The sequence below is a fragment of the Vanessa cardui genome, chromosome 16, assembly GCF_905220365.1.
Source record: "Vanessa cardui chromosome 16, ilVanCard2.1, whole genome shotgun sequence".
NCBI lineage: Eukaryota > Metazoa > Arthropoda > Insecta > Lepidoptera > Nymphalidae > Vanessa > Vanessa cardui.
The window spans coordinates 561,619-582,148 of NC_061138.1; the positions used below are offsets into that span (position 1 = coordinate 561,619).

A 20,530-nucleotide genomic window follows, 5' to 3' on the forward strand; every position below is an offset into this window, starting at 1 on the left:
GTCGTATCTTTTAGAGAAATATTTATCGTAAAAAGTAGACGTGTTATAATTTGTTTGTGAAGTGTTTTGTTTAATAAATATATTATAATTTTGGGTAAACTATTATTTATTTTTCTTATATATTTGTTTTGAATATGACGTTTTTATAATTTGACAATTAATTGTCAAATTCAAATCCAAATACCTATGTTTTTAAACTTGTTTTATCCCACACTTTGTTATTATTGACAGTTGATGTTGAGATATAGTTTTAGTTACTCGATTAATTAGAAATAGAATTATAAAATTTAAGTCATAAAATGACTATAAAGTTAGTAAGAATTGATGCCTCTAATTGTACAAAAGTTCAATTAGTTCATGGTGAACACATTGTAGGAAGAGGAAAACTTTTAGATGTGAGTCATATTTTGTTTTATTATTAATGTCCAGTAATTTTAAAAGTAATACTTAAAAGACAAAATAATCAGTTTTCAAGGTGTATCAGATAGAATTGCAATTCTTAATATACAATTACCAAAATTTAAACAACCATGGTCGATCATCCAAGTCCATGCACCCACAGAACAAGACACTATGGTGGTGAAAAATAAATTTTACAATGATCTGACAGAAATAATGCAAAAAACAAACAAACAAACAATTTTGATGGGAGACTTCAATTCAAAGGTAGGTAAGAAAACAAATAAAGATGAATTTGTCATAGGAGATTACAGTAGTGGAGAAAGAAATGAGAATGGACAACGGCTCATAGAATTCGCCCTCGCAAACAATTTGAAAATCATAAATACCTTCATCAAAAAGAGAAAGACAAGAAAGTGGACATGGATATCTCCAAATGGTAGAGACAGAAATGAAATCGATTTCATTCTAACAAAAGAAAAGAAAATATTTAATGACATCGATGTAGTAAATAAACTAAATTTTAATACAGATCACAGAATGGTAAGAGGAGTTATATTATGTGGAAAAAAGAAATCAAGAAAACACATTACCTCAACAACTCATAATACAATGATAACATCGCCTATACCACAGGATGTCCTAAAAGAGTTAAAAAATAAATTAGAAGAAATCGAAAGATGCAATACACTGAAAGAAAAGTATGATTTTCTGGAAAAGGCACTGACAAATGTAAAAATAATGTGTACTAAAAAAGAGAAGAAAAGTAAACTAGGAGAAGAAGCGATTAAACTAATGAACGAGAGGAAAATAATGTTAAAGAAACGAAAAGATAACCGTCATAACATCTGTCATATCAGCAAAAAGATTCAAGTATCAATACGAAAACATAAGAAAGCAGAGAGACTAAAAGTACTTATTAAACAGATAGAGAAAACAGGTGGACTTAAAAAAGGTTTAAAACAACTAAAAGAATACACTCAATGGATACCTAACATAAAAATAAAACATAAGGAGAATAATGATAAAGTAGCTATAAAGAGATCATCAATAGCTAAAGTGGCTACTGAATTCTATAAGAAACTATACACGGAGACAGAAGAAAAAATAGCCACAGAAACAGAGAAATATACTAATGAAGAAGCACTGCCTTGTATACTAGAAGCCGAAGTTGAAAGAGCTGTAAAAACACAAAAATGCGGCAAAGCACCCGGAGACGATAATATTTCGAACGAGTTACTGAAAGACACTTTACCCGTTATATCCAAAGCGTTGACGAAAGTATTTAACGATATATTTACTACTGAACAAATACCAACTCAATGGACGAAGTCAACTATTGTCTTGCTCTATAAAAAGGGAGACAAAAATGATATAAATAATTACAGACCCATATGTCTAATGTCCAATATATACAAAGTGTTTTCTAAAATAATACTTGCTCGAATAACAAAACGCTTAGAAGAAAGCCAATCGAGAGAACAAGCTGGATTTCGCGCTGATTATTCTACCATTGATCATATTCACGTGGTTAAACAAATTATTGAAAAACTTAATGAATATGGCCATCATTACTACATAGCATTTATCGATTATAATAAGGCTTTTGATTCTCTTAGTCATAATTATATCTGGAAAACTCTAGAAAAACAGGGCGTAGAAAGAAAATATATACAAATCCTAAAAGGAACATACAAAAACTCAACGGCAAAAGTCAGACTTGAACAATTGGGAGAAGAATTTAGTATCCAGAGAGGTGTCAGACAAGGTGATCCATTATCCCCAAAACTTTTTACGGCAGTGTTAGAAAATATATTCAGAAATTTAGACTGGGAAGATTTTGGAATTAATGTACATGGAAAAAACCTAAATCACTTAAGATTCGCTGACGACATTGTACTATTCTCAGACAGGCCAGATATACTACAAACTATGTTGCAACAATTAGATAAAGAAAGTAAAAAAGCTGGTTTATCAATGAATCCAGAGAAAACTAAAATAATGACGAATGCGATAAAAGAAAACATAGAAATAGGACAGGAGATTATCAAATATGTCGATGAATACGTATATCTAGGACAACTAATATCAATAAAAGACCAATATTCAAAAGAAATAGACAGAAGAATTAACAACACTTGGAAACGTTACTGGTCCCTGCAAGAAATATTCAAGAACGAAACAATACCAATTTCGGTGAAAAGCAAACTGTTCAACGTGTGTATCCTCCCATGTCTCACCTACGGGTGTCAAACTTGGCCTGCCACCAGTAAAAAATATCCAAAAACTTGTAGTTTGCCAACGCAATATGGAACGAAGTATGCTAAGCATAAGGCTACATGACAGATGGTCGATCACAAAAATAAGGAAAAAGACGAAAGTGAGCGATATCTTACAAAAGATCAAAACCCTGAAATGGAACTGGACTGGCCACATTATGAGAACAAACAAAGAAAAATGGACGAAAGACGTAATGGAATGGTATCCTAGGAATGGGAAACGACAAAAGGGGCGTCCAACCAAAAGATGGGAGGATGACCTACCAAAAGGTTGGAGAAGACTTGCTCGTGACAGACACGAATGGAAAAAACTAGGGGAGGCCTATGTCGAAAGACAACCTGACCAACGAACTGGTTGCTGAAGAATTGAACATATCACTTAAATTAAGCATATTTATTGTAACCATTATTTATAGTGTTATTAGTTATAATAGTGTTGTAAGTTATTTGTAAGTATTTTGGTCAGCGAATAAAGGCTTTTATTATTATTATTATTATAATTTTAAAAGTAATATACAATGTGCGCGTCTCGATTACATTATAAAAAATATTATCATTTCTAAAAAAATAAAAATTTCTGCATAATAAATATAAATTAATCTCCAAAATGAAGTATTCAGAAATCAGTTTGTGTTTTACAGTGCAACGACAAACGTATATCGCGTGAACATGGAGAATTGTTAGTAGACGATAAGACAATTACTATAAAAGCGGTAAGAAAAAAAAGTAATATTTTATTTCAAATATTTAATGTAGAATTTACAGAATTATTAGAATAGTAACTTTTTTTTAGTTGCATCTAAATCCTTGCTTTTTTAAACTAAAAGATTCAAAAGCAATAGAAATCTTAAATCTAGGATCTTCTAAAACACTGAATAGTGGAGATCGATTTGGTCTCTTACCTGAGGATTTTTGGTATGAAGTAATTTATTGCCCAGATGGTGATGATTCTAAGACAGAGTCAGAAAAAAATACAGAAGAATATGCGCTTACAGAAACTGTCTCTAGTGAGAGTAATACATTAAATTTGAATAAAGTTAATACTGATAGTTCAGGTGTCTCTAATTGCAATAATGATGACACTCATAATAACAGCAGACCAGAATCACCTTCCTTGTTAAGTAAGTATTTACTAAAGTTGTAATAAATAAGTAAAGAAATGTGAGAAATTTATATAGTAATAAGTTTGGTGGCTTAGATACAGGCTTTAATTGTGTTATATACAAATAAGTTAAAATTCATTTAATTATTATATTTTTTTGTATTGTCAAACAGTTTCAGCGTATTTCCCATCTACTGTTGATTCAACTGTGATTATAGACGCTGGCATATTAATGAATATTATATCACTAACTTTACAACCTAATCTTTTGGAAAGTGATATTTTTTCTTCATTCAAGGTACACACAATGAAAACACTTTACAAATAAATCAACACATAACAGGATTAGTTCAACCTGAAGTCAGTGAGTCTAACTTGTCAAATTCACAAAATAAATCTAATGAAGAAGAAATAAACAATGATGAGGAGTCAAATAAGAAAAGTCCAACAATAAAACGGTCACACAGCGCAGAGAGTTTCGATGTGAAAAAGGTTAAAACAGAAAATGTAACAGTGAAAGTAGATCCTGATGATGTAAAACCTGGACCAAGTGTTCTAGCGGTAATAATATTTTTAATTAGTATTCCCCATACCTAGCTGTTTTAAGGTGGCAGTTCTGTTTCCCCTTTTAACTACCTTAATTAGCCAAAACTGTAATTGTACCAATTTAAAAAAATATATAATTTTTATACTATTGCTTAATGGTTGAATACTTCCAATGTTGATTGTTTACTAAGTTTTAAACTTTTTAATGACGAGAGTACTACATCGTCACACCCATGATATTACAAAAATTATTTGCTACAATTATAAAATAAGCACTTAACAAAATTAAATTTTATGTAGATTTAAATCACTAATTATCCCGGCACAACGGATACACGCATCCGCGTGTACTTCGGGAAATTAACTATCTTTAACTCAATACCGATTTCCAAATTCGTAATGTTACGAATTTCGTTTCAACTTTCATTTCCTATTTTATATCTACAGGATGGGTTCTAGGCTTTCGTTATATGTCAGTCAATCACTTTAAAATTTTTGATATACTTTGTTTGTCGTTCAGCCGTTTTTCAATTCTATCAATACATGTTTTTCAATTCTATTTGCGATTCGGTCTATATCTCTAATTCTACTTTCGTGTGCTCATGAGCGATAATATGCTTTACCGATTGAGAATGACATATTGCGTCGCAATGATTCAAAAGGTACTAAGAGCTTAAGACTTGATAAAGGAATGAATTTGAAAATTAACGAAGGTTTCCTTACTCTGACATTACATAAAAATTGGGTAGCTTAAAATTTTAAACCAAGAGAATGTTCCGAAGAAGTTTGAATTAAAATTATTTGTCTTATAGGCTGATGCAAATAAAAATGATGGTGCTGCAAAAGATAAGCCAAATCGACCGAGGGAAAGGTGTATATACGGTGTGAATTGTTACAGGTATGTTATTGTCATAAGTAAAAATGTCATTAAATTTATTTAAAATTATTTCTAAACATAGATTAGTAAAGAACCTATCGCCATTGAACATAAATATGATATATATTTAATGCTCAGGTTTCTTTTTTAGGATTGTAATTTATATGTATAATTAGTGGGCTGGGTCAGGGTAGTGTAAAAATTAGAGATGTATATATGTATCCAACGGCTGGTATCCGGTAATCGAATGGCTAGATAGCTATCCGGAAAAAAAACCGAAAGACTGTTTTCGGAAGTTAGCCTTATTTATGATGAAAAACGCAACTGCTTGCTACCTCTCAATGCAAAGAAATTATTATTTATTCACCAACATTTTCTTTCAGTGCAGTACGAGTACTAATTCATTCATTTTCTTTGAGTTACATCAATTTAGGTACTCTTGTGTGATTAAAAATTTAAAACTAAAACTCTTTAAGTCAAGTGATATTATGACTAACTAAATAAACCCAATTATTATTCAAAAATATGTTTCTTTTATCCAGAATGTCATATTTAATTCGGCGGGATACCGGATAGTTATTGGAGTCCGTTTCATCTCCAGTACCGATGTGTGTTCGCAGACGCAACCCGCAGCACCTGTCGCAGTTCAGCCACCCGCGCGACGCGGACTGGGGTGCGGGCGAGCGCGGCGCGTGCCCGTACGGCGCCGCGTGCCGCAAGCCCGACCCGCGCCACTGGCGCTGCCACGACCACCCGCCCGGCACGCTGCCGCCGCCGCCACCAGGTACGCCTTCGGTCGTTCAGATTTAACTTCGTGTACAGTGGACAAAATTTGACAATATTTCAATATTTGATAATGATTTTTTAATGTTCACTAATTTTTTTTTTTTGTTTTTTTTTTTTTTTTTTTTTTATTATTAAATTGAATGTGAGATCATGAAAATGAAATGTCTAATTTTTTACACTTTAATTATTATTATAATGTATTTACAGTTGATTTTATCACTAAAGATCTATTTGTTAATTTCTGTTATTATTATTATTATTTGTAATGTATAGAATAAATAAAGCTATATTATTACAGTGAACTACCTATAATCCGACACGGTTATTGTTTTTAAATATTTTTTTTGACTATTCGCTTATACTTCTGATTATAACATTTAGAATGTTATCATTATATATTATATAATTACTGATTTGTCGGATTATAAGGTACTCTCTGTAAAAAATTCCGGACTATTGGAGGTTTTACTCTCAGGCCTTGGAGTACTCCATAATCCGATAATTTCAGTAGTATGACGCTGCCTTGCAAAACGTTTGTCGGTTTATTAGGGGTCCACTGTACTTGCAACGTTATTATTGTAATATCACGTTTGTACCCAAGGCTTTGGCTTGACTTTGGACTTTATTTTGTTTTCTCTTTTTTAGGTATGCAAGTCGTGGAACGACATGGCAATGTATTCTTCATAAATGCACATACAGTTAATTTTTACGATGATCATTTTCAAGTCGAAGATAACGATGGTGATAGCGTCGATTACGATTACGAATTCTAATTTATTTTGTCTCTTATTAAGCTGCACGTGTAATATATTATAGTAATCATGTTCCTGAACAATAAATATGTCGTTATATAAATGGTTTTTTATTATTCACGGGAAGAAATTGTCTAACAGGTCAAAAGAAAAGACAAAAGAAAAATGTTCCCGATGTGTTGCCAGTTCAAAATATAGTGACGGGGAAGAGGATTCGAAAAACTGTTCAGAAGGAAAATTGGTGTGATACCGGCTCAGACTCTGAACCCGATCCGTTTGGTACTGACGAATCGGACGAATGGGAGCCAGGCAGTATTGATTATTCAGAAGATGTTTAAATTTGGTTTTAAATAAAATTGTTTTTATTTTATGATTATTTTTTTTTTTCAAATTGAAGAACGATTAACGATAAAATATTAAGGAGGTAAATTTATTTAATGAAGTTTTGGGCGTCAAAATGAATAAGAGAATTTTCTTTAACACGTTCAGTGCCAGCGACAAGCCTAGCGTGTTCATGCGAATTTCTATAGCCACGCCGCGAACACGCTAGGCTTGTTCTAAGAATTTCAGTGATATCTTAAAAACTAGGCTAAATGATTCATTCAAACTAATTGTGTGCAATCTTCAAGCGATAAGCTACTGAGTTTTTAAGTGGCCCGTTAAAAATAATATTTTTTTTTATTTTAGAAAAAAATGTCTTTTGTAATGCCGGCGACACGCTAGGCTTGTTCACTTATTAAGGATAATCATAGATTGTCAAACTGTTTTTTCAACAAACCACATTTTATTTATGGCTTATTACCAATTTGTTGACAATTGAACTAATTTTGTTATTGTTTTCTCAAATTTGCGGAACTTTGTTACATTTTTTTTTGTATAAATATCTATTATTATAAAAATTTATACACTTTTGTAGTAAAACTATACAAGCCGTAACTCTGCCATTCCTATTTAATGACAAAGTTTATACTAAATTGTCTTACTTTGTGTTATGTTGATACTGATACTGATTATGTATTACAAGTACCTATATGTTAGTTCGATTAATCATTAACTACCACATACATACACCAAATATATAAAATTAAACACTAAATAAGGCTGATTTACCTTAAAAATGTAAACTCATGTCAACTTCAAATTCGTGTTACAAGAATTGAAGTAATGAAACAATAAAACGAGTTTAGCTTACAAGAAGCTTGATTATTTTTTAATTATTTGTTGTATCAAGACATGTGCACCGAATCGATATCCTATGACCTTTGAACATTTCTAGCAACTAATAAGAAAGTGAACGAAACAAGTGGGATAAAAAATGATTTTAGAAATTAATAAGTATGTATTTGAGAAAACAAAAAAAGAAGGTGGATTTTTATGGACACTTTATGAAGCGAAATTTAAACTCTGTTTTAATTTGTATTGAAAGTTCTATTTTATTTTATTTGATTATACCTTGCTACTTTCAAACTGACCCGCGTCCTTTGCAGGGATACAACAGTAGATAACAGGTAACAGTATATATCATTTTTTTTATTGAAATACGAACTAAATCATAACGCGATAAAAAGTATATATCAAATTCGACACTAATATAAATATGATATGTGGGTATTAAAAAGTTTTACAACCACTGATTACATTATGATGTTTACTTACATAAAAGCGGATTTTTGTCATAATTCCAGGATAAAACACTGACAACATTATTCTAAACACCTTAATTATTGCATAACACAAGAAATATTAACTAACAAAGACCGTTTTAACAAAAAAATAATAATTTTTTTGTTCCTGTGCCAGTGGACACGCTACGCTTGTCCATACAATTTATCTAGCGATGCCGGGGACACGCTTAGCGTGTTCACGGCATTATGTATGCCGGCATCGCTATAAGCATAGGAAAAATTTAGGTGGCAGTGAACGTGTTAAGTTGCCTTATCAAGTTATTCACGCCATATATTTTTTGTTTCATTAAAAAAAAATCATTGAGGGACCGAAATAAACAATTGTTTTATAGTCAAAGATATATAATTTAATAAAATCCTTCATCGTCTGAGTGTTCAATTGTTTCCCACTCAGGTTTGACAGGCAGCAACAACAGTGGGGGCGCCTCCCCACCCCGCACTCTCAAAGCATACACTGCTGCCTCTACCTTAGCGACATTGTTGCGAGTTGTGGACATCTTACGAGCTAGCTCCTTACCCATGCAAAACAGTCCTGAAATTTATAAAAAAATATAAATATTAACTATAGGGACAAATTTGTATGATGAAGTAAATTGATTTTATCTGTGAATTGTGGTTTAAGTCTTATTTTTTTTAGACTTATTTGGATCATATATTATAATTGAATTTATAATCATTACTATGCTACTAAGAGAAATTTATGCATAGCTTTTGTTACTATTTTATTTATTAAATTTGTAGCTCATATGTAATCTGTTTGGTTGGATAAAATTATATGTGAATTTAAGTTTAAATTAACACAATTATGTATCTGATAAAGTCAATCTGGCCACAAAATACATTCATGTAATATGTATTTCTATGTTTAGAAAATAGCAATACTAATATTATCATAATTATCATGAACATTTTTATAACATTTTGTATGGATAAAATGTCTATAGTACTAAAACCAAAGTTATTAATAATAATACATTTAACATACTAAATATGTTCCATTCAAAAATAGTATGTAAAAACTCCCCATATATTTATATTAGTAGTTAAATATAAAAATAAATGATTGTATACCTAAATACCCAGTATACAGATCTCTAACGACCTGACAAGCATGAAAGCAAGCCTGGCTTTCACCACTTGATATTGAATTGATGGCTTTCCTCATCAACTCCCCAGTGAGATCTGCAATGCCTAGCATGTAGTCAGTTTGAGTTAATAATGTGACCACAATCCTCTCATCTTCATCTCCTTCTTTTATCGAATACTGAAATTCCTTTTGTACTTCTGACCATGTGATAATTACTTTGCTCTCCATTAATGAGCAGAATGTCCTAGCTTCGATAAATTCTTGTAACCCAGCTGTGACTGCTCGGGAATGCAAGTAAGCTGGTATATTTTCAAGCTCAAGACCAATACTCCTTATTGGTCCTTTGGTGAGCTTATCAAGCCGTTCCTTTGCTTCTTTAACAGCTTTTTCTGCAGCTTCTTCACTAAAGTAGTAAAAAAGATAAATTAATATTTGAAATTTGTGTAGTTTTCATTATAATTTTTATGAAAAAAAAGAAAGATTTAAATAGAAATAGTTGATTAAAGTTCGAACTCATTGTTAAAAGAGTAAATATTAAATAATAAAAACCTACGTAATAGCAGAATGTAAGAGGAATATTATTCTCTTGCTTTCAATGGTTATATCCCTAGAGAGTTTAACCAGTCTCTCATGTCTGTCTTGACGTTCATTAAGTTTCAAAGCTGCTTCTTTAAACATCGCCAAAACCGGACTATCTGCTGGCAAAGATATAGCAGTCTCTTTTGCTACATTGGATAATGTTGTTTGGGAATGCCTTTGCCGGTTGCCACGATATTTACCTACAAAAACGTGTTATTTAGTACAAACACAAATTAAATATGTATATACAATTCAGAGTGGCCGATCTACCTCGTCCAGACATGGTTTAAATTATTATTTATATAATTTGCTTTATTTGCCTTTAATCGCAATATTAGAAACTCTTAAAGTATTATTTATTTACTTGAGCAACTATTTACAGTATTTACTACATGTATTATGTATATAGATAAATAACAATAATCTAACTGACATTGACAATTAGCTTGTCAGTGCTCTCTACGCATAGACAATCATTATAAATTTTAATAATTCCCCTGAATGTGCATGTGAATTACTGGCTCACTTAGTCTTAGAAACGTAATAACCTTGTTATTTATCGACGTGGCTACGGGCATATCTACGTGTACATAATTCATACCTACCACCATTAAATGGTTGACACCATTGTGACAAATGATCAGCGCAATCGGATAATCTATTTTAGTTAATACAAGCTAGTTAATAAATATTAATATTTTCTAGTCACTGATCAATACCAATTTCAATAAAAGTAATTTAATTTTGAAAATGACTCAAATAAATTGAATTAAATTTACATTTTTTATAACTCATAGAGTTAAGCTCAAACCGCTCCTTTGAAGTAACTCCTACTTGACATTTTATAAAAAAATTAAGATACTTCAGGTTCTGTTAAAAAGTTGTCACTTGTCAGTTTCTTGTTGCTGGTGGTCGGTATTCCGTTTACTATTTACAAAAAATATTAATAATTATAATACTTTGAGATTTGATTTTATTAATACTTGTTCATTATTTGTAAAAGAAATTCGTGTTGACTGCCCAGAGTCCGCGAATTTCGAGTAATTTCTTTTTACTTTCAACATCTGATTTATCGGGTAAGCATTATACTTAGCGAATTAAATTACGTGTAAACTAGAAATTCATATCAGATTCACTGATCCATATCTTTTTTTCTTTCATTCTTTGCTTATTATAGACTATAAAACTTTTTATTGTAAATATTTTAGGTTTCCATCATGTCTCAAACCCTCACTTTCGGTGACTCATGCGCTCCGATAACATGTCATGCTTGGAATAAGGATAGAAACCGTGAGTATTGACTGTTTCCATCATGTCAAACAGCTATCGCTTCTTAATGACTAATATGAATTTAATATATATTTCTCTATTTGCAGAAATAGCTTTCTCGCCTAACAACAATGAAGTCCACATATACCAGAAAGAAGGAAGTGAGTGGAAGCAGACAGATAATCTTGTCGAGCATGATATGAGAGTGATGGGTATAGATTGGGCTCCTAACACCAATAGAATTGTTACTTGCTCTGTTGACCGTAATGCTTATGTTTGGACTCAAGGAGATGATGGAAAGTGGACGACAACTCTCGTTTTATTGCGTATTAACCGCGCCGCTACTTGCGTCAAGTGGTCTCCGATGGAAAATAAGTTTGCCGTAGGGTCGGGGGCACGATTGATCTCCATCTGCTACTTTGAGAAAGAGAATAACTGGTGGGTATCCAAGCATATCAAAAAACCTATTCGCTCCACTGTGACTACTCTGGACTGGCATCCAAATAATATCCTTCTAGTGGCTGGATCTACCGATTTTAAGGTCAGGGTATTCTCGGCTTATATTAAGGATATTGAAGACCAACCTGGACCAAATGTTTGGGGTTCCAAACTTCCATTGGGTCAGCTTTTAGCCGAGTTCCCTTCAGCTGGAAGTGGTTGGGTGCACAGTGTGTCTTTTTCGGCTGATGGTAATAAAGTGGCCTGGGTGGGACATGATAGTTCCATCAATGTTGCTGATGCTACTCAAGGCAAAACTGTAATTAAACTCAAGACTGAATACTTGCCATTCTTGGGGTGTATTTGGATATCTAATAATACTCTCATTGTGGCAGGACATAGCTGCATTCCTTTACTTTACTGCCATGAAGGCGATGAAATTAAATTTGTTGCCAAATTAGACAATACTCAGAGAAAAGAGTCGGGAGGTTTGTCTGCCATGAAGAAGTTCCAATCGCTTGATCGTCAAGCTCGTATTGAGACAAGTGACACATATTTGGATTCTATCCACCAAAATGCTATCACTTGCATTAATCTTTACAAAGGAACTAAGGCAGATGCTGTCAAGTTTAGTACTTCAGGACTAGATGGTCAGCTAGTCATTTGGGACCTCAGGTCTATCGAGTCGCTTGAGGATCTGAGGATTCACTAAAAGAAAACGCATAAGCTAAATGTATCATTTTATTTATTTTATAAGTGATAATATAATCAGTTTGCTTTTGAGTTCTGAAATCACTCAATTAGAAAATGAAAAGGCATGGAAAGCTGTGAAATACATCACAATCACAGTTTGATCAGTCTAGCAAGAAAGAAAACACAAAGCGATCTGTGGTGAGTGAATTCAGCTCCCCATATTGTAAAAACCTCAAATATACAGAATAAACTATAATAGTTACAACATCTATGATTTTTATTATACAATTTAAATTTTAACTTTGATAATCAAATAATTTATATAAATTAGACAATAAGACTACTACACTCTATGTATAATAGATCACTTTTAATACTACTGAAGTACTGATGCTGTCATAACATTAAAAATTTATGAAATTAACAAATGTTTTTTATTCATCGACAGACATACCTCCTCCTAGGGACTTTAGCTTATAACAGATTATTGTATATTTTCCCGTAGAGGTCGGCTCGTCTTTATAAATAGTTATATTAACATCAAAGTCATACTTTAACCTACTAAACTATAAGGCCATTTCGTTTGTAAATAATAAGCAATTTATTGCGTGTTAGAGATAATATTGAAAACTGGTCCGATGCGAATGAATACTCGTCTGAGCACCGACCGCAGCTCCGGCTTGAGGTCGAAGCAAGTTATTTCACAGAGCACTGGGTAGTAGCTCGATACGTGCGCCGCAAACTGCAAATGAGAAAGTACATTTATTTCCCCTGAGACAACAAAACTACACCAACCTATAAATTTCCCACTGCCGGGCTAAGGCCTCCTCTCCCTATGAGGAGAAGGTTTGGAACATATGTGGGTTGGTGAAATACAAATGTGGCAGAATTTCTATGGAATTAGACACTCAGTTTTCCTCGACGATGTTTTCCTTTATCGTCGAGAACGAGATGAATTATAAACATAAATAAAGCAAATCATCGGTTAAGATGCGTGCGTTCTAGTGGCTGGGCCATCTCGCCTCTTGAGATTAACAATAAAGTTAAGTTGGTAAGCTGGGCTGAGGGTTTCCAATAGTTTCGAAACTATTTCAAGCTAATACTTGTGCAGTACATGATATATTTTTATCATTATTGTTTCTGAAGAATCCTTCACTTATCTAATCTATTAGGTACAGCAACATTTTCTATTCTCATAACTTCCTTTTATTCTACCAATTATAATATTGTATTAAAATAAATGAAATCAAATAAGGCATTTTAATACCCACGCGAAATGTATAATTCATGTTATTATCTAATTTGGAATCAGACGTTACAGATTTTATATGTTTATTCATTTATTATATGACAACGAAATTTGAGATTTCTTGAGTTTATGAAATAACATTGCAAATATTATTGGAATGCTTATCATAGGATTAGCAAAATGATTCATGTATAGAATATCAACATCATTTACAATATTGATAGTACACGTTCAACGTACTGATCACATAACGTGTAAAAAAGGAACTATTATAACTACATTTTTAAATTTAATCTGAAGTATACACTTCGTTGTAGTTACGGTAAAGTATTTAATGATATCCTGTATCATCTTATCAGTACACAACATGTAGATATGATAATAATCGTTAGCTACGATTTTAATTTATGGAGCGTCGGTTTTATACAAACAGTTAGATGATCTATCCTTATAGAATAATAAATAGTTTCGTTCGTTTGCGGTTGAAATCGAGTAGACTATTATATGTTATTCAATGAACCGATGCCGTAACCGGCAGCTTTGTTTACAACTGTTTGTTAGGAATTTGTTATTAAATTTTTTGTAAGCATATGATGTCATACGTGTTTACTATTTATATATAATAGTCATTGTATTTATTTGAGACAACGAAAAGATAAACTATCAAATGTTCTAACAAACTATTTTTACAATGTCAATAAGTAACAACTTCCCTGCCCATACAGGACACAATAGTAAAACAATCACCATGACCATAATCAAATGTTACTCACGGGAAATGGTTAGAAATGTTTCTTTCGTACGTATTACTCGATGTCCCACACTTGTTCAAATATGAAATTAAAATTAAATAATATAAAAAAACTTACTCGTTCATCGGGCATCTTGAGTATTCTTGTAAGAATGAGAAGAAGTATCGATGTCCACGCGTCTCTGTGAGCTTCATTCGTCAACGAACCAAAGTATTCGAGTGCTTCACAAGAAATAGTTATTAGGCTTTTTTGTACAGCCGGCCAGTGACTTCTACGCGCTTCGTCGCTGTACATCTTGAACAATATTCGCAGCACACAAGCAAGTGACTGGGTCTCCTGTTTCAGCATGTTAGGTTTGACAGAGCCCTTGAAATTCGCCTTCCAAAGTACATTTCTTTGCGCGTTATTCGTGTTAAAGGTTTTAGCGAATCGATGACTGCACATAAGACATTCAACGAGTCGTAGTAAATGCGGTGAGCTAAGTAATCTGTACATGCCTTGTTCTTCACGTTGACATTCCTGTTCAGTCCCTGGAGTGCCACCGGTCAATTCGGCAGCAGCCAGTGCCAATGTTTCAGCATCTTCCTTCCTTGAAGTAGCAGGATAAAATACGATATTATCAATTGTTTGTATAAGTTCCAACTGCACTACACACTTGATGAGAAGACTGTTAAAAATCCGGTTCGATGATTTCACCTCATCTCCTCCTTGCGGCTTCTTTAATATACCATGACGCACTTGAGGTGCTTCACCGTCTTCACCCTCTTCAGGTTTCCATGTAAGTAATGTTGTAGGCAAAGTGCTGTTAAATATATCTAGCATTATCTGACAAGTCTTGTTCCAGGTTTCTTCGTCGTATTTCGTTCCATTCGATATGACTAGATTTTCCAAACAATTAGTTCCCGATCTCGCCAGCTGCTCGTTGTCTTGCTGTACACACCAATGTAACTGTGCATAGAGTTGTTCGAGTAAAAGCGAACCAAGAATGTCAAAATACTGCGTGAAGACATCGACGATAGCATACAACGCGTGATTGCAAGTTGTAGTCATCCATTCGTTTTTCTCTAACTGATGTTCAGGTAACTTCATATTGTCAAATATTCTAAACAAAATATTAAATAGATCTCTCCACCAATGAGGACGGAATGATTCACCGTGTGTCTTAATAATCTCGAAGAGGACAGTTAATCCTCTAGTGCGGACGTCAAGTTTGCAACGGCTGACGACACATGACAGCGAAAAGAGAAGGGGGAACCATCCACGCAGCCACACCCTGTCGACCTCGGGTGCACCTTGTTCTCCTTCGAGCCCGGCGTGTTCAGCAAACAGCTGTGGAGATGTTCCCACCGCTGACGCACAGGATCTGACTAGCCTTATAGCTTCCATGGACGTATCTGGGAATTTAGCATTGCAAGCAAATTCAGACAAACATTTTACCGCATCTTGGAAGGAATCTATCATAGCGGGGAACTGTTTTTCATACAGTTCTGTAATAATTTTGCCCGTAGTTTGGAATGCTAAGTCAACGATTGCTTCATCTTGGTCACTTGCTGCCAAATGAAATACTGAAAAAATGTTTTTCCAACCAGATTTTATGTTCGGCGCCTGCGAGTTGACCATTTGAGCGATGCATCTAACAACCATGTCTCTTATTGTCGGCGAGCTATTCTTCTTCATGATGTGTTCAAATGGTCTCAAAAAATCTTTTTGGAACTTGAAATTAGCAAATTCGCCCTTTTCTATGAATTTCATGGATAATTGCCTCAAAGAATCCACAGCGAAAAATGATATATCTTCATTGGCACTGCAGCCTACTTTATTAAAGTGGTCACCTAGCACTTGCCATATCCTAGACCACTGCAGCCTAATTCTGCCCATATTGTAATAGGAAATTTCAACGATTTTTTGAAGAGAGAACATTCGAGGATTTGTTGGATGACTTAATTCATCTAATGATACTTGACAGAGAGCTTTGACGAAATCGACAATTGCATTACCGTCAAGTCTTGTGGATCCTGTGAATATTCTATCTACGGCCACAACTACACTCTGTGAGCTTGTTTCGCCTATATGCTCCTTCACACTTGGATCCAACGTCATGAGACTGAATTTCAAAGAGTCAGGTTGAGGTTTGATTCCTGATCCAGACAAGAATTGTGGTCTTACTCCTGTACCAATAAGTTGTGCCAACTCTAATTGCGAAATGCATTTCACTACGTCGAACCAGCTATAGCCTAAATAATTACCGTCAGTGTGTGCAACAGTTATCAGGGTTTTGATTGTGTCAATATTTTTTGCTTTCATTTCAGTAATAGGTGAATTAGCTGTTAGCAAAGTGAAGCGGGCTAGTGCTTGAACATATGCATCTCTTTCGAGTGACATATGGAAAATACAGGCTATTCGAATAGCGCATCGTATGCCATCTAAGCATAATGAAGCAATTTCTGGATCATCACAATCTTGGAGACCGACAGAGAAAGCCGCAAGGAAAGGTGTCCAGGCCATTTTAAACATAGGTCGCACGTGTTCAACATGTTTAGCTGTAGTAAAATGAGTTTGTACGTGAGAAACAGACTCCATTAAATTCTTAGCTGCGGTTGATATTTGCTCCATTTCCATATTCCATATCAGTTTACGTTTTTTCTCGTTAGAGATCATATGTTTACCAGGCTTATTCGTGTTTTTCATTTTAATCTCATGACCTGCTATTTCATCATAAATCTGAGATAAATACTCACGCGGCAAGTCGTTATTGTCGCTTATACCACTGTTCAGTTTAATGTATTGTTCCTTTGTCATTTTAGTTTTTACTTGTGGTGAGTGCAGATCTGTTGTTAGCATTATAATGGAAAACGCTAATACATAGACGGTATCAGCACTCATAAATAATGTATTAGTAAGATTGCATTCACAATAACGAGCAGCGAATTTTTCCATCAATCTGTCAATTTTTTGAGCTTCACCAGGCAGTCTAAAGCCTTCTAAGAAATGCCGTAATGCAGCAACAATATCCATATTAGAAAATTTCATCGAATCAACATACGCATACATTACTTCTTTGGAATGATCATCATTTTCACCTAAATACTCACCAATAAATATTTTATCCAACCTTTCATCAGTTAATAGCCACTCAGCTATTTCTTTAGTTGATGTTCCAAGTAAGCCTTGCTCTTGTAGAAACGAAACTCCTTTTTTCGGTTTTCTATTGAAGAGCTCGATTCCAGTTTCCCAAACTTCTTTTTGCTGTTTCAAAACTTCAAACTGCTCTGGTGAATCCAGGGTTTCCCTATTCCCAATATTGCTGGATCCCGTAGAAACCAAACTAAGGCTTGACCCACCATGTGATTTAATGCTTTGACGATCTGTATCCTCTTTTATTGGTCGTTCTCCTAATGTAGTTTGCATATTAGGATTGATGTATAATTCTTTACTCCACTCTACCATGCATTTTAATATGGAGACAAGACATTCTAGTCCTCGAATTCGCATAGATTTTTCTTGATTAGGTGTCGCTCCAAGTTCCAAAGCCTGTCTTCCTTGAGCTATCTTAGAAACATCATTAACAAGCCTTTGAAAAAGATTAGCAGCTGATAAATCACAATCATAGTTGACATAAATATCAACTACACTTTGGGCATCACCACATATTCTTGTCAGAGCTTGAATCACCATCCATTTATGTTCAAATGATGAGCTAGTGGTTTCCAAAATGTTCATGAAAATTTCTTTAAAGAATACTTCAATTTGCTTTTTTAAATGAACTTTAAAGTTTTGTAGCAAGGCCAAGAAGATTGCTAGGGAGAGTTCAAATACTTCAGGTACAGAACTGACTCCATTTTTAGATAAAGCAACACATAGATATTGCTTTATTGCAGTTATAAACATCTCATTATTTCTAAAAACAGGACCAGCGTTTTGCAGTATGGATAGAAGTAAATGTAAGGAGAGAATTTTGGATCTCAATTCATGTGATTTTGGGTCAGGAGTACCATCAGGTAAAGGTTTCATTGAAAGTTTGCATAATGCCCTAAAAACAAGAAAAGCATCCTTTTGTAAAACATGTGTGAACTTAGCTGTCACTGAATTATCATTTTCTGATGCAACATCAACACTTTCTTGTGATGGAATCCTCGTCATTGTTGATTCAATATTAATTTGACCGTTGCTCTCTTGAGAAACACTGCCACTATCTTGTGAATCTGATGGATTTTCATTATTGTCTGGACCATTTTGGCTATGTTCTTCTGAAGTTTTCTTAGTAGCAATTGTAACTGCATTATCAATAACAGAGTCAACTATTTGCTGAGCTATAATTTTTGCTTCTAACACCTCATCTACTACTTCAGTTACTGGTGTTACTTCCTTACTTTCTTCGTGGACTTGATTGGCTGTTTCCTCCATTATTACATTTCCATTAGGTATTTTATGGTAACTATCACAAATAGGATTAGAGCTGTTTGCTTCTGATTCTAAAGCCTGGTTTTCCATTTTGGTAAAAATAACATTTAACATTTGAGTTAGAGTAGCTCGTGCAGTTGTTTGATTAATAAGATTCTTACTTGCCAAATAAATGTTATAACAGGTTCTAACAGCCAAGAGCACTGTACCTTCATGCACTTCAACATGTTGGCTAGTTATCACAGTTAGGAGGGCTTTGATTATTTGAAGTTGGACACCTTCGTCTGTTTGAGGGCCATTGAAACAACTGCAAATGGTTTCGACTATTCTATCAATTAAGAGTTTGCGAGGTGTGGTTGAATCAGGAATGTTACCAGTGAGATGACCATAAGCAATAAGTTTCTGGAGGCAATCCAGAGCTGTTACAACTATACGAGATGCTTTGCTTTGGCAAGCCAATTCAAAGGGAAGGAAATATTTTTCTGCGGTAATAATGTTGGAAGCGTCATTTTTTGGTAAAGGGAGTGTGCCAGATGTTGGGCTTTCAGGTGATTCAACTTGACCCCCATTTTTCAATTCAGCTTTTATATCCTCTGTAACAAATTACCCACAATGTTAATTTCACATATCATCAAAATATCAAAATGCATATTTAATTTATTGCAACATATGCAAATATCCTTGCTTTCTAGTTGAGTTTAAATTTTACTAATTGGCCATAAAATTATACACTTCAAGTTACTACTTCAGATAAAATAATGTCATGCTTGATTGAGACCATCAACTCATTTATTGTTAATTATTATTCTCTACCAATTATTATGCAAAGCAACATGATAATACAAAGTAGGTATCCCCACTACAAGTCTTCAAGGTCAAAACCCAGTCACCATTTCATGTGATCTTTTAACGATTTTAGCGGTTCCAGATGTAACTTAATTAGTGAAGTTATACAAATTAAATGTCACAATATTATACTATATTGGATATATCAAAATGGAGCCTTACCTAAAGCAACTTCGCACGACTTTTTCAATTGACTGTGATAGGATCTCTTGATGTCCTTATCGGCTAGTATCTTTTCCAAAGCTCTGACTATAAACATTTCTTTAGTTTTAAGATTGGTTTGCATCGTTAGTTTATATGTTAATCACTCCATTCGTTCCAATCGGAATCGACTTATGTGCGCGGTGACTTCGTAGACATTTAGATAGCTCACATTGAGGCACTGGTATATTTTATTGGTAATATTAATTTCGATTTACTTAAGAATACAATGTAACATCACAAAACTTTACGCAACTAACGATTTGATTGAATTCATTTCAGCGAAACGGAGATCTCTCGACTCACACCTCATCACAAACATGTCAATTATAAAGTTGTGTTCAGTTTTACCATTTTTGTTGTAAGTTTAATGACAATTTATTTTCAAGTTAATTACTAGTTCAATCGTATTATAATGAAAAGCAAAAAATGTTCCTAGAATTACTAGAAGTGTTAAAATGATAATTGTGTATGATTAAAATATATTAATGATAATGATAATTTGCTAGTCTTTACTTTATTACCTAAATGTATTTGTGTAATATCAAGCGGAATTTCTTTTTTTACGTCTCATAATTTTTACGCTATT

At 33.6% G+C, this 20,530-nt stretch overlaps 4 protein-coding genes across 4 annotated transcripts; 2 read left to right on the top strand and 2 right to left on the bottom strand.

Moving 5' to 3' along the window:
* Nucleotides 1-219: 219 nt before the first annotated feature.
* Nucleotides 220-7,111, top strand: LOC124536362 (aprataxin and PNK-like factor). Its single transcript, XM_047112893.1, has 8 exons — nt 220-395; nt 3,320-3,391; nt 3,472-3,799; nt 4,079-4,360; nt 4,774-4,778; nt 5,139-5,224; nt 5,824-5,987; nt 6,883-7,111. Exons 1-8 carry the CDS (start codon nt 300-302, stop codon nt 7,077-7,079), a joined length of 1,230 nt encoding a protein of 409 aa, XP_046968849.1. The 5' UTR covers nt 220-299; the 3' UTR covers nt 7,080-7,111.
* A 1,555-nt stretch (nt 7,112-8,666) lies between these two features.
* LOC124536140 (translin-associated protein X) lies at nt 8,667-10,522 on the bottom strand. Its single transcript, XM_047112598.1, has 4 exons — nt 10,363-10,522; nt 10,067-10,292; nt 9,498-9,916; nt 8,667-8,958 (listed from the first exon to the last, which is right to left on the bottom strand). The coding sequence occupies exons 1-4, from the start codon at nt 10,373-10,375 to the stop codon at nt 8,774-8,776; spliced, it is 843 nt and encodes a 280-aa protein (XP_046968554.1). The 5' UTR covers nt 10,376-10,522; the 3' UTR covers nt 8,667-8,773.
* Nucleotides 10,523-10,953: 431 nt separating this feature from the next.
* Nucleotides 10,954-12,759, top strand: LOC124536139 (actin-related protein 2/3 complex subunit 1A-B). The gene is made up of 3 exons (XM_047112597.1): nt 10,954-11,168; nt 11,301-11,382; nt 11,469-12,759. Exons 2-3 carry the CDS (start codon nt 11,310-11,312, stop codon nt 12,509-12,511), a joined length of 1,116 nt encoding a protein of 371 aa, XP_046968553.1. The 5' UTR covers nt 10,954-11,168; nt 11,301-11,309; the 3' UTR covers nt 12,512-12,759.
* Nucleotides 12,527-20,283, bottom strand: LOC124536138 (brefeldin A-inhibited guanine nucleotide-exchange protein 1). The gene is made up of 3 exons (XM_047112596.1): nt 19,903-20,283; nt 14,611-19,487; nt 12,527-13,234 (listed from the first exon to the last, which is right to left on the bottom strand). Exons 1-3 carry the CDS (start codon nt 20,024-20,026, stop codon nt 13,094-13,096), a joined length of 5,142 nt encoding a protein of 1,713 aa, XP_046968552.1. The 5' UTR covers nt 20,027-20,283; the 3' UTR covers nt 12,527-13,093.
* Nucleotides 20,284-20,530: the final 247 nt, after the last annotated feature.